At 42.9% G+C, this 15,129-nt stretch overlaps 1 protein-coding gene across 5 annotated transcripts in view; it reads right to left on the bottom strand.

Moving 5' to 3' along the window:
- Positions 1-12,176, bottom strand: part of LOC309692139 (pleckstrin homology domain-containing family A member 5-like) — a 147,576-nt gene extending 135,400 nt beyond the window's left edge. For 3 of the 5 annotated variants that reach the window (XM_082510359.1, XM_082510362.1, XM_082510361.1), the window contains exons 1-3: positions 12,028-12,175; positions 11,825-11,901; positions 11,078-11,135 (exon numbers count right to left, since the gene is read on the bottom strand). In XM_082510359.1, the coding sequence (XP_082366485.1) occupies positions 11,078-11,135; positions 11,825-11,901; positions 12,028-12,119 (227 nt within the window). In that variant the 5' untranslated portion in view covers positions 12,120-12,175. Of the gene's footprint in view, positions 1-11,077; positions 11,136-11,824; positions 11,902-12,027 lie in introns of all 5 variants that reach the window. The other 2 variants (XM_082510360.1, XM_082510363.1) reach the window with 2 other exon arrangements.
- Between the last annotated feature and the right edge of the window lie 2,953 nt (positions 12,177-15,129).

Below are 15,129 nucleotides of genomic sequence, written 5' to 3'. Positions count from 1 at the left end.
CTTCAGGTCCCAAAGTCAAACGAACACTGCGACATCAATGAGAGTTAAAAACTGTCTAAATTCTTTCATCTGTAATAAAATGTTCAGTGTTGCTGCTTTACCAGGTGTAACAATTAAGCTTAACATCCAGGCATCCATGAAAACAGGATTTATTAAATTCAACGGAGTTAGAAGTTAGCAGGAAGTTAGCTCGCTAGCTTCCACCTAAACATGATATAGCATGTTCTGACTGAGAGATTAATGAAAAATTCAAACGTACAGCTCTGCTATCACTTCCAACATAAATGAAGACAGAAAACTAAACAGCAGAGATGTTTGTAGGGTTACTGAAGTTGGGCTAGCTGGTATATAATGATGTGCTACGTGATTGCTAGCGACACAGCTATGTTAGCATAGCATAAACAGTGAAGCTGGAGGATGAACGTGTCCCAGTTAGGTAGGTACTAAACAGTACCTGGTACTATCACTGTAATTCATTATTATCAGGAAGTCCTAAAAACTCCCTGAAAAGCCTTCAGCTGATCCAAAATGCTGCAGCAAGAGTCCTGACAGGGACTAGAAAGAGAGCAGATTTCTCCTGTTTTGGCTTCCTGTTAAATCCAGAATTCAAAATCCTGCTCCTCACATACAAGGTCTTAAATAATCAGGCCCCATCTTATCTTAATGACCTTGTAGTACCATATCACCCTATTAGAGCACTTCGCTCTCGCTCTGCAGGCCTACTTGTTGTTCCTAGAGTATTTAAAAGTAGAATGGGAGGCAGAGCCTTCAGTTTTCAGGCCCCTCTTCTGTGGAACCAGCTTCCAGTTTGGATTCAGGAGACAGACACTATCTCTACTTTCAAGATTAGGCTTCAAACTTTCCTTTTTGCTAAAGCATATAATTAGGGCTGGACCAGGTGACCCTGAATCCTCCCTTAGTTATGCTGCAATAGACATAGGCTGCCGGGGATTCCCATGATGCACTGGGTGTTTCTTCTTCACTCATGTGTTTGTTAATAGACCTCTCTGCATTTAATTACTAGTCAATATTAATCTCTGCCTCTCTTCCACAGCGGGTCTTTGCTTTGTCTTCCTCCCCTCAACTTCCTCTTCCTGTTAAAAGGGAGTTTTTCCTTCCCACTGTCGCCAAAGTGCTTGCTCATAGGGGGTCGTATGATTGTTGGGTTTTTCTCTGTAATACTATAGTGTCTTTACTTTACAATATCAAGTGCCTTGAGGCTGCTGTTGTTGTGGTTTGGTGCTGTATAAATAACACTAAATTGAATTGAACCTGTCCAACACACTGCTCTTTACTGTAAATCCACCAGAGTACAGCTTGCTAACCTGTTCATCCTGCAGTAAACAATATTTTACAGACACACTTTTGAACAGAGAGGTCACCAAAGAAGTAACAGTGCTAATGAATGAGATCCCATAACCCAAAGTCATGAGCATGAAGCCCTCAGTTTCTGTTCCTCTCACCTGCATAAACTTAAAAGGTATTTTTGTTGCTACAGACATTTTAATTACGCTTCTCTCCTTCACTCAGACGCTATCAGATCCCCTTCATGGCCTGTCACCAGTCTTTGTTCCTATTCTTTCATACAAAACATGAAAGCAGCTGTGCTGTAACATCTCACAATGTCTATGTCACTGGCAGACAACAGGGACCGTACACATTTCATGTCGTGACAGAAGTTTACTTAAGCACTTGTTGGCAGTAGCAATACAGCCTCATTAATTTTACAAACTTAGTTAGTACACAACTTCTCATTCGTATCATAAAATCACTCAGCCGTGACCTTTTCTGGACTGCAGATCTGGCGTACCGGGCATTTGCTCATTGCATGCACTTGTGGCCGATATACTTTTGGTTTTTTCCTTGTCGATATAATTTTAGAAACTATAGGCCGGCTTGAAAGTCCACTTTGCATCGGCCCTACAAGTACCGGCACAAGCCATTTGTTAATTTTTCATTACTGACATTGTATTGGCCAATCTAATCTCTCAACACAACCGACCTACCTTACGTTCGCTGTGCGCTCATGCACCTCGTTGAACAGAAGAAGTGATGGAGACGGACAGCTTGCTCAGCTCTAACATCGCATTGAGGAATCGCACAAATCAAGTGGACCGTCTGACCAATCGTGGTGGACCAAAACTTGCTGATGGCTAAAATGGAAAATGTAATTACTACATCTATTAATCTCTGTAATATAATATTAACTATGATAAACAACAAAACTATATGGAAAACGGATTTTTCTTCCAACAGTGTGTTTATTTATCTTCAAACATAACACCTGTACACGACCATTAAAACGTAAACAAGATGCTGAACTTACACTACAAACTACACATACTGCAATAGTGCATATATCACCATAAGGGGGGGGGGGGGGGGGGGGGGCTGTGTGCGACTCCCACCATATATGACTCACACTCGCAGGTTACACGTACATTAGAAAGTAGTCATTCAATACCAAGCAATAAACATCATCCCCAAATTTTCCACCAGCCGGGGCAAGTCTCCCCTGCGTGGTGATCTTTTCTAAGCTCAGAGTTTATGTTAATTCTGAAATCCATTCTATCCTTGGTCGATCCACCTCTTTCCAAGCAACTGCAATCACTCTGTTGGCCACCAGCAGCCCTTATGTGACAGCTGGATAAATAACCAGCAGAAAAAGTTTTGGTTCTAAATGCATCTCTAATATTTCTTATTAATATGAATATTTCTCCTGTAAGTCCTCTCTCCAGAACTCGAGCTTCTTTGCTGACGTTTCTGGAGAGGCAGCCACCAGTTCATTATACATTTTAGAAATCAGGCCCCTTCCCTGACAATCTTTCACCATCATTTCTTCGAGTTGATGGGCCAGAAATGGACAAGGACTAGTTTTGCTGTGTTCTAATAAAATCTCTCATTTGTAAATATCAAAAAAAACTTGCTGTGGGCAACAATTTCATCAAAGGACAACAAGTGTTTGTCTGGATTGTGGAAAACTGAGACGACTGGTCTTTGTTTGTTTGGGTTTTTTGCAACACAGAAGAGAACCTTAAAACATTTGTCATATACTTTACAGTAATGTTCAATATTCTTTGCTCATATTAAATGTTTTAATAAGTAAATATTTTGCCCCAACAGTTCAGCCAATAAAAGGCTTTCCTTAGGCACATTTTGTGTGCAGTTTGCAGTCGATGCAAAAACTGAAAGCTTGCTGGTGTCAAACAGAAAAGCAGCCCTACTGCTTACTCAAACCACACACACTCTTTTCTCACATAATTGTGAAAAACTGGTTCTGCACACATTAACGCGTCGCAGCCGTTAGATTCCTCTAACAGGTGGAAATGACTCGTGGGAACACAACCTGTAAGCTGCCAGGACCAAACAGCAAACTCAATGAATAAACATAATATCTCACTGATTAAAAACAACAACAACAACCCAGTAGCATGGCTACTCATTAGGACACAGTCCAGCTTGTTTGTTACACTTAATTTGCACTTTAATCACACACAAGTCCAAACCTGTGTCGCCTACACGCTGAGAACGGCACATGTTCACTGTCTTATTGAAAGTCATGAAGTTTTACTTAGAATAAGCTGCTGCATGCATGAAGTTGTGTTTTCTGGTGGGAGAGCAGCAGGGAAGATTAGTTTGTGTTACTCTGTTTATTTTGTATCCTTCCCAAAGCACTGATCCTCTGCCAAGTCAAACCAACAACTCACAGACATAGTAGAGGGAAAGAGAGAGGATCAGGAAAGGAGGAGGAAACTGGCAGCGACAGTGGCCAGACATAACTACGACACCGTGATGTCAGCTCCAGGTTAGACTCTCCGATTCTCTTTCATTCAGTTCCTCCATCCTGTCCTACCCTAATGTTTATCTCTGTAAAATGCGGAAAGATTTGACTACCGACAGTAAACACAAGTGCATCTGATGTTTCCACTGATTACTATTGACTAAACTTGACTAAACACACAGACATTTAGAGACAACAGGCCCTCGTAATCATTTCTATTAGTTCTTTGACGTTTGCCTGCAGGTGCATGTGAAGTTGGTCCAATGTAATGTAAAGTCTCTATGGATGAGCACATGAATGTCTGCTCAGAGACTGATGCCAACTACATTTACATGAGCCAGGCTCATTGCTCTACCTGCACACTCGCCTTATTCACCCATTCATATGTGCACTTTTTTCTTCCTAAATGATTTCTAACATTCATACACGCCAATGGATGCAGCTTGGGCACATGGACGTAGAAATTTCTAAACAGAAATCTCCGGCAAACAAACAACCAGTTCATGTCTCTAATTGCCTTTCCCGTTTTGGAACAAACTCTTATTTGTGATTCCATTTTGAGATATGAAGTTACAGACAGCAGCAACCACAGTGAATTATCTTCCAGCGAAACGTGAAAGGATGATGGTAAATTCCATACAATTACAGTTCACGTCGGCAGTAACGACACCTGATACATTAAAATAGTTAAATCGTTTTGTGAATTTGCTAAAACAATGTCTTACTGTACTATTCTCTGAACCCTCTCCAGTCTGACCAGCAGTGACATGTTAGCCTCATGTTCTCCTTAAACTGCTGTCCAAAAAGTCCAAAAAAAATGATGTGGGCTGTATAAATACTTGGAAGAATTTCTGGTCTTGTTGGGAGAGACAGGGTCTATCCCACTTTGGATGGAGCGGCTCTCATTTCTATAAATGTTATCCCCCCAAAACCACATCCCCTTAGAGACTGTGTTTTCTCCAAAAATCAACAAAAAGAAATTTAAACACTAAAATCACAACAAAAGAAAAATATAGTGTCCACAACTGTACCAAGGAGTAAAACAGTGACATGTGGATTATATGTTAGGTCTGACTCCTGGAAGTCTCTGTTAGTACATGAATTAATAATTAATAAACTGGTTTACTCTGCCTTAGTGAAACCTGGAAGATTATGTTTGAATGAGTCAACACTCCCAACTCATGCTAAAGTCAGAATCCTCGAAGCACAGGGGAGCTTTCAAGAGGAGCTTTCACTCCAGCTTAATAATCAACCAAAGACCCAGACAGAACTGTAGTTCATTTGAAACCCTGATGCTTAGTCTTGTGGTATGGAGGGCCTCGAGTGCCAAAATGAAATAAACATATATTTAATTATTAAGACATTTAATTAATTATTTATATATTTCATTAATCAACTGTTTGAAAGCTTGAGTTTTCAGTTGCAACATCTCTCTGTGTGCATCTGTGTGTCTCTGACCTTCTGTGCTAATCATCATTACGATGGAGGTAAAAACCCACATGATCGCACTCGTCTGTTCAGCCAAGCCGACGACCGCGATGCAATGCACAAAATTACAAAAGTAAGAGCTGTGCGATTGGCCGACATGCCACAAAGATTGTATCTCATGACACAGAATGTGATATGTCAACACGCACCACCCACGACACAAGTGAAGCAGCAAGCATAAAAACGGCGTAAGGAACGACGACGGACATGACAGTGGAGAAAATGAACTGAATCCGTTTTTAATAGGTTTGATTCATCCCCTGCACCCCTTCCTACTGCTACACCCACCACCACCATCTGGGCACCTGGGGGACTGCTCGGGCTTTGGCGTTGATGTAACGCCGCAATGCATTGTGGGAGCGCGGCGCCATTTGAGAAGGCCACGAATCAAAACAAACACACTGTGTTGGAAGGACGACTGCCAGAACCATGCTTAAAATCAGCTCAAAAGTCAAAGGACTGTATCGAGACCGGTTGTGCCCGGACACCAAGAGACGGTACTTGGAAAAAATAGCGTGCATCGGTAATGTGGACCCGTTTTTCTCTCAGCTGCAGACTTGCTGGTGTTTAAGGGTTTGAGAGTAAAGATTAGACAGAAAAACAATCTTTAAAAAAAAGACGTGCTTGCACTCACACATGCTATGCATAATTACAACATTTCACAATTTATAGAAGTGCAAAAATCTCTCTAAGATTGCAGTAGCAAAGTGGGAGACAAACAGGAGAAGGGGATGAACGAACTCACCACACACAGGATAGCTGACTGTGAGCGCACACCATCCTCAACAGGTTTCCATTTATTTTGCAATTTTCCAGTAAGATCATGCTGTAAAACTAGTTCCACAAGATGATGAATGACCTCTTTTTACTTTCAAAGAGACATGAGGGGTACTTCACAGAGTCTGACCTACATCGATGCATCCACACAGTGTCCATGGTTACCAGGATTGCTGCAGATGCACTAAAATACTGTGAATTAAACTCGCACTGCAAAAACCTAATGGTGACATGAGTGTCCAGGTTATTCATTACGACTGAACGGTATAATTTGGTGAAATTATACTTTAGAACAGGGCTGCCCAATCCCGGTCCTCGAGAGCTACTATCCTGCAGCTTTTAGATGCATCCCTACTCCAACACAGCTGAATCAAATGGTTTGATTACCTCTTCAGCATGCCATCATGTTTGGCAAAGGCCTGATAACAAGCCATTCATTTGATTCGGGTGTGTGGGAACAAGGATGCATCTAAAAGCTGCAGGACAGTAGCTCTCGAGGACCGGGATTGGGCACCCCTGCTTTAGAAGTATCATAGAATTCAGCTGAAGGTGACGGGCCCCCGAGGTGATGGGCCCCCGAGGTGGCAGGCCCCCAAGGTGACGGGCCCCCGAGGTGACGGGCCCCCGAGGTGACGGGCCCCCGAGGCCGCAAGCTGTGTCCTCCCGTCCTCGGAAATCTGGACTTGTCTGGACTTTCCACGCAGGAACAAACAAGGATTTAAGCACAAACTCCACTATGTTGCTGTATTTTTCCTGAAAGACCTCAGTGCAGCACCCAGTAGGGAGGGTTGCTGTAGCCCAGGAGGTCGAGTAGGTCATCTGCTGACTGAAAGGTTGGTGGTTTGATGCCCGGCTGCTCCAGTCTACAAGCCAAATATCCTTGAGCAAATTGCTCTCCGACACATCCACTGGAGTACGAGTGTGTTAGACAGAAAGCACTCACATAGAAAACTTAGCCCTTTTCCATTAGTACCAGCATGACAGTTTTCAATTAGGCGATAGTACCAGGTACTGTTTAGTACCTACCTAACTGGGACACGTTCATCCTCCACCTTCACTGTTTATGCTATGCTAACATAGCTGCCTCGCTAGCAATCACGTAGCACATCATTATATACCAGCTAGCCCAACTTCAGTAACCCTACAAACATCTCTGCTGTTTAGTTTTCTGTCTTCATTTATGTTGGAAGTGATAGCAGAGCTGTATGTTTGAATTTTTCATTAATCTCTCAGTCAGAATATGCTATATCATGTTTAGGTGGAAGCTAGCGAGCTAACTTCCTGCTAACTTCTAACTCTGTTAAATTTAATAAATCCTGTTTTCATGGATGCCTGGATGTTAAGCTTAATTGTTACACCTGGTAAAGCAGCAACGCTGAACATTTTATTACAGATGAAAGAATTTAGACAGTTTTTAACTCTCATTGATGTCGCAGTGTTCGTTTGACTTTGGGACCTGAAGCGGAGTTTGGGCCCAGACAAGTACTGACATCAGATTTAAAGACCGAATAGGATATTATGGTCGACAGTATCGAACGCTGCACTGAGGTCTAGCAGGACAAGCACAGAGATGAGTCCACTGTCAGAGGCCATAAGAAGATCATTTGTAACCTTCACTAAAGCTGTTTCTGTGCTGTGATGAGCTCTGAAACCTGACTGAAACTCTTCAAATAAACCTCTGCAGATGATCTGTTAGCTGTTTGACAACTACTCTTTCAAGGATTTTTGATATAAAGGAAGGTTGGAGATTGGCCTATAATTAGCTAAGACTGCTGGGTCTAGAGATGCTTTTTGAGTAAAGGTGTAACTACAGCCAGCTTGAAGGCCTGTGGTACATAGCTGATTAATAAAGATATTTACAGTGTAGTACTGTCCATTTAGTTTTGTAGCATTTGACTGAGTCTGAGCAGAGAGTAAAGCCAGAGGCTTGCCTCATATTCTGCTCAAGGTTTGCAGACTTTCAGTCATTGTGGTTCTAAACTGTTTGTAGAAAACTCCCCACAATGAAGGTGAAAAAGCCTAAAATAGAAAATAAAGTACAACTTTAAACCTTTACAACATAAAATAACTTAACCTTCTACATAACAAATGTACAGTTTCTGTCATGCACAATATTTAAACATGTACTTATTTACTTATAACCACAAATTTGTGCCTCATCAACGGGGCTGCTAATGACAAGATAAACTTCCACAAGCTCCGTTACAACACTCCCTCCAACCTCCCCGACTGTCGCCAAACTGCACCGACAACAGTTATACAGGAAGTCGTTTCTTCAAAATAATAGCATTACAACTCCAACAGGAAGTTAATCCCAGCTGATAGTACTGCCAAAATAAGATGCAAGTAAGCAAATAGAAGTATTTAGGGTTATTTACACGGGAGGGACTTTGTTTCCAGGCAATCCAACATGTCTCTACCTCAGGCTTAAAGAATTCCTAACTGAGTTAAATTATAAATATGAGGACATAAACACATTCAAAATGGAAACTTGGAGATTAACCCAAGCAGGAGGTTTCTGACCCTGAAAAGCTCAGCCTGAGGACAAATAACCTACCATCACAAACTCAGGGAGCAGAAATGCCCTTCAACGCCACTGATGAGGCGTGAGCTGCAAGAAAACGTTCCCAATAATGGACTAATAGAAAAATGACCGAAGAGGAATTTGAGAGGAATGTGGGGGGGTTTCAAGAAGTGGTGATGATGCAGTGTCCTTTAGTGTGACTGCTCTGTGTCAAATGCTTCTCATTGTATTCAAGCCTGTGAATGTGGCAGCATGAATGTTCGCCTTCAGCCGAGCACGCCACTTCGAGGACAGCACAGAAGTTGCTTTTTATGGCCTAATATCCAAATGAGCTTTTCCACCTGTAATCACTACTTATTTTGTCCTCTAACAAAACAAACAAAAAAATAAATCACACTGTTGAGTTATCAGAGCACCCACCAGCTAGACGGGCTACTTACAATTTGCCAATACCTTACTTCACATTTGAACTGGCATCATTCAGTCTCCAGAGATGACCGACTTTGACCACTTTGCCTCCTCCTGTCACCTGCTCAGTACGGCTATATCGGTACACACAATTTGCTGCATTGTCCTGGTAACTAAATGTTCAGTGTTTGTTTAAATAAAGCATAGCGTGACCTAAGCTAAGCTGGGGCAGTCCTTAATTAGTATACATAATTGGACAGATCTCAGCCAAACAGGTAAAACAATAGTAAGTTACACCATTTGCTTCATTCTTTAATCTTTTTTTAAACTTGTTTATAGTTTACAATTAGGTTAAGTTATTCAATGCAACTGTATGTATTATTGTAGAGTCTACCTTGCAAAGCAAAGTACCTTGAGGCGACTTGTCATTTGGTGCTGTATAAATAAAATGGAACTGAGGGAAAAAATGCTCCAGCTGTGGTCAACTTTAGCCAGGTGGGCCACGGCATTTATAGGCTGTGAAAAATGCTCCCCACATGGACTGCTTCTTGTTGTGTGCCAAATATGAGAAAGGTAGCTGAAGATATCGGAGTCTGTGTCCCACTGTCCTGAGTTAGTGTCTGTTGATCTCTGGCTGCTCCAGTCTGCATGCCAAATGGGTAAGATATTAACTCCAAGTTGCTCTCCGGTACATCCACTGGAGTGTGTGTGTGAAAGCACGTCAGCAGAAAAAGCATAGAACAAAGTGCTTGTATGATTAGGTGGTGAATGAGGCCAGTTGTATAAAGTGTGTTGAGTGCTCAGGTAGAGTAAAGAACAAGTCCATTTACCATCTTTTTGACTCTTTAGATTGTTTCACTATTTTGCAGATGGTCCAACTGGTGAACGACACAACAGGAGCTAATTCAAACAAAAGATAATACTTAGAGTATGATGGTACCAATGTAGTGATTCCATTACAATGATCAGTAGCACTCGTCACAGCGAGCCATGTTTTAGATAAACACTTTTGGCTGCATGTATCAAACACCAGCTTGAAAAGCTCGATAAGCAAACGAAACGTCAGTAAGTAATCAGAAAACATTAGAGACGTGTGCCCTCCCCAAGAAACAACGAAAGCCAGAATATATGCACGAGTTCTTTTCTTTCCTATCATGTGAAAAACAACTCAAGCACCATCACACACTCATGTCTCTCTGTACTGCCTCTGAATGTGTCCTGATCTAATCCCAGCCTCTTTAAAATGCTCTGGCTGCATTTGCAGTTATCCAACTGTGCAAGCATGTAATGCTTAACACATGCAACTGTGCTTGCAGGTTTACATGTCCATGTGCATGCATTAATACACTGAAGATGTGTTTGGGTACACTCTGCATGCATGTATACATACAAATGAGCACCAGGTTTGGTCTATTTATAGAATGGCTATATTAGCTCACTGCATGTGTCAGCTGCTGCTTTCAAAATATCCACAGATAGCACCAGCAGCTCCAGTAAAGCTGCACCAGCAGCTCCAGTAAAAGTCAGTGTGAAAATAGGTGGAAGAAAATCAAAGTGTATCTGTGGTGATCAGAGAGCTGCCAGAAAGTCACACCAAAAAACTAACATGTGTGTGCAAAAAGCTCACAGGTTGCTGAAGTTGGTTATAACCCTGGAGTGGGTGCACACATACACAACAGACACACAGCACACCAACAAGTAGAGCCTGTTAAGCAGTGGAGCAGCGTCTGAGTCACCCTTGCTTGTCAAACTTGTGCCTCACTAACAGTACAGACTTGTTCTTGGGTAAATCCCTTCACTGGAGAGAGTGTGTTTATGAGACAGAGGCGAAGAGCTGTTCAGTCACATCAGTTTTCTACATGTGTGGGTAAGGATGTGTGTGCACATTACAGGGCCGCTAAACAGAAGGATTTGGGAATTCCTCCAAAGGAGCAGACAGGCCAAGAGGTGGGAAGAGGGGAGGGAATCTCAGAGCTTACCAAGCACACAAAGCAGCACCCCACTGCCCAAGACAAGCCACCCAACCCGTCTCCATCCCTCTCTGCATCCATCAGTGTCTTCCTATCTATGTTTTTTCCATGCCACACATTCCAACTCACTTGATGAAGCAGCGAGCTCCCTCAAATGTATATCCTTCCTCCCATCCTGTTGGTAAATCTGTGAGGGAGGGAAAGAAAAACAACACAAGACAGCAGGAACATAAGGAACGGTGACAGAGACAGCGAATCAAACAGCAACACACTTTTTCTAGCATAATATCTCGTTTGGATTGCGCCCTTTTTAATCAATCCCGCCCCCTCCCTCCTGCAGAATTTATCATTTTGTGTGCGTCTGCCTGCTCAGTATCACGCTGGTGGAATACACCATTGATGTGCATGCACCCAATAAAAACCTCCCCACGGCAGATGTGCAAATTTGGGGGCAATATCGTCTCTGAGCTGACGCACAAGCCGCAGCGCATTGTTCTATAATCAGCCGTGGTGACTGGAAATACTGGGTTTCTGCAGCAAAGCGGGGTATGTATCAAATGTCACTGCAGGGAATCCGCTTGGAAATCGGCAAAAGCCTACGTGACATAACTTTTAAAAAGTGTGTCGCAAAGTGTCCAGGTGGAGTAAGTGGGGTGGGGATGGCGGGGGGACGCCGTGCGCAACGGTCCGACAGCGGAGAGGGGCGACTGTTGCTTTGCTGCAGAGAAGAAATCTACCCCCGTCGTCTTTCACGCTCTCCCCGCAACTTGTCGCCCCTTTTTTCCCACCGTGACGCGCACATAACCTTTTCTAGGCGATGCGTGCGTGCGTGCACGGATTTTCGCAGGAATGTAGAAAAAACACATCCTGTATTACCTGGGGTTTTTCTGTGCCCCGTGATGACAGCTTCTCCTGTAACTGGATGCAACCAGGTTGTACTCTTTGCTTCTTCGCTGTTGGTGAAAGAAAACGGGGGAGGGAGAGGTGAACAGAGAACCCGAAAAAAAACCCCAAACAAGAATGCGTCGGAGAAAAAAGCAGTAGGTATCCATAAATCCGTGTATCCGCGTCATATTTACTTAATGAAGAATATGCGTCCATCCCGAGTCACCCCATAACTCCAAGAAGAGGGAAGGCAGGAGAGCCAGTCCGGCTGAGGATCCGCCGCCATGTCTAGTTTGGAGCTTTGCTTTACTACGGGTATGGGCTGGAGTGCGCGGCTCCGTGCCAAGCGCGCGCGCACTTCATCCTGTGCGCGCCTCAAGGAAATGCGCGAACGCGCAGAAAAGATAAAGATGCAAGCAACGATTTTGTCACAAGCCTGGTGAACCGATGGGCTCGTTTTTGGCAGCCGTGCGACTAAACTGGTGCCGGTGAACGTTCCAGATAACACGTAGCTTCATCTGTTCCGTACACGAGCTTTTCACAATGCACCAAATAAATTCAGATAATAGTGACACTGTTTCTTCTTCTTTCGTTTCGTATATGATAAACTTTATTTCCACTTAGGTCGGCCCTTCTCTGCAGATCAACACGTTCCCTGTGAATTATTGTTTTTTCACCATTTATATGGTAAATGGGGTTGAACTCATACCAATCAGGCATGATTATAATACTACTGTGAAAGAAGCCAAGGAAAAAGACCGTTTCCATGAAAGGGTGCACATGGTCTGCAGCAACGTTTAGGTAGGTGGTGCATGTAGGGAAATGTTCAAAAAGGGAGTCTGTGGCTGACGGGTGTTCCTGGTTTCTAAAAGGAAATGTTTCCAGTTGAATTGTGACTTGAAGATTGTTTTATTTATTACTAACTAAAGACTTAATAATAAACTCCTTCTTAAATAAGCATAAACGTTCCAAAAAATAAGACATTTATCCAGAACAACCTGTGTACTCCTAACCTCTCCGGCCATGCTCCTCCTCTTCCCAAACCACAAAGGTTTTCCATTGCACTTACATGCTTAAAGTGATGGGCACCTCTTTTGATTCTTATCACAAACAGGGCCATATCATTACCTTACGAAAACATAACCTAAATGTTCAAATGTATTAATCCTGAAAATATCAATTATGTAACTCACAAGCATCTATGAATTACAAACCAAACATGAAATTAATTGTAAATCCAAATATAAAGTAGATATCTGGCACTACAGTAATATCCACATGGGTGGCAGGACCCGAGGTTTCCAGAGCATCAGACTGTGTTTCCTAAGCACGTGACACAAGCTCCCGGCCATCCACGTGAAAAAAGCAAACATGATTCATCAGAACAGGCCATCTTCCTCCTTTGCTCGATGGTCCACTTCTGATGCTCATTGTTGTCACAGTCATTATGGGCACACTGACAGGTTTTGGCTGTGCAGCCCCACAAACAAACTGTGATACCCTGTGACACCTTTTTAATCAGAACCAGCACTGAGCTGCAGCAGCAGCTTGTTTCTTCAGCTGGAAAATATGGGCAAACCTTCCCACTGCGTGTGAAATGTAAATCAAAGCAAAATGTAATGATTTGCAAGTCTCATAAATCCATATTTTATTCAAAAAGAGCATATACACCTTATCAAATGTTTGAAATTTGTCACGGCTAAGCCGCAGGTGTGTTTGTGGTGCGGACCCAAATGCAGACACGCAAGAGATGAACAGAGGTTTACACAAAAAGCGAGCCTTTGGTACGGAGATACACAAAAAACAGAAAAACAAGGTGAGGTGAAACTAAACTGAAGCCTAAACTGGGAATGAACCAACTATGAAAACAATGACGTGAGAACATAAGATGGAAACTGGATGGGAGCGTGTAAAACCTTGAACATGAAATCAAATCACTTTTATTGTCACATGTGCAGGTACACTGGTACATGCGAGTGAAATTCTTGTGTGCGAGCTTCACAAGCAACAGAGGTGTGCAAAGTACAATAACATAAGAACAGGCAAATATACGAATGGCTAAATCTGAGAATTATATGAATAAATATATGTACAATATAAGAGTGTATGCATATTACTGAATGTGTATACTAAATATGTATGTCTACGTGTGTGTATATATACAGTGGGGCAAAAAAGTATTTAGTCAGCCACCGATTGTGCAAGTTCCCCCACTTAAAATGATGACAGAGGTCAGTAATTTGCACCAGAGGTACACTTCAACTGTGAGAGACAGAATGTGAAAAAAAAAAAATCCATGAATCCACATGGTAGGATTTGTAAAGAATTTATTCGTAAATCAGGGTGGAAAATAAGTATTTGGTCACCTCAAACAAGGAAAATCTCTGGCTCTCACAGACCTGTAACGTCTTCTGTAAGAAGCTTTTCTGCCCCCCACTCGTTACCTGTATGAATGGCACCTGTTTGAACTCATCATCTGTATAAAAGACACCTGTCCACAGCCTCAAACAGTCAGACTCCAAACTCCGCCATGGCCAAGACCAAAGAGCTCTCGAAGGACACCCGGAAAAGTATTGTAGACCTGCACCAGACTGGGAAGAGTGAATCTACAATAGGCAAGCAGCTTGGTGTGAAAAAATCAACTGTGGGAGCAATCATCAGAAAATGGAAGACATACAAGACCACTGATAATCTCCCACGATCTGGGGCTCCACGCAAGATCTCATCCCGTGGGGTCAAAATGATCATGAGAACGGTGAGCAAAGATCCCAGAACCACACGGGGGGACCTGGTGAATGACCTGCAGAGAGCTGGGACCAAAGTAACAAAGGTCACCATCAGTAACACACTACAACGGCAGGGAATCAAATCCCGCAGTGCCAGACGTGTTCCGCTGCTGAAGCCAGTGCATGTCCAGGCCCGTCTGAAGTTTGCCAGAGAGCACATGTATGATACAGCAGAGGATTGGGAGAATGTCATGTGGTCAGATGAAACCAAAGTAGAACTTTTTGGTATAAACTCAACTCGTCGTGTTTGGAGGAAGAAGAATACTGAGTTGCATCCCAAGAACACCATACCTACTGTGAAGCATGGGGGTGGAAACATCATGCTATGGGGCTGTTTTTCTGCCAAGGGGACAGGACGACTGATCCGTGTTAAGGACAGAATGAATGGGGCCATGTATCGTGAGATTTTGAGCCAAAACCTCCTTCCATCAGTGAGAACTTTGAAGATGAAACGAGGCTGGGTCTTCCAACATGACAATGATCCAAAACACACCGCCCAGGCAACAAAGG

Source organism: Aulonocara stuartgranti (assembly GCF_965226115.1).
Source record: "Aulonocara stuartgranti genome assembly, chromosome: 17".
Classification (NCBI taxonomy): domain Eukaryota; kingdom Metazoa; phylum Chordata; class Actinopteri; order Cichliformes; family Cichlidae; genus Aulonocara; species Aulonocara stuartgranti.
This window is presented reverse-complemented; position numbering and strand designations above follow the sequence as displayed.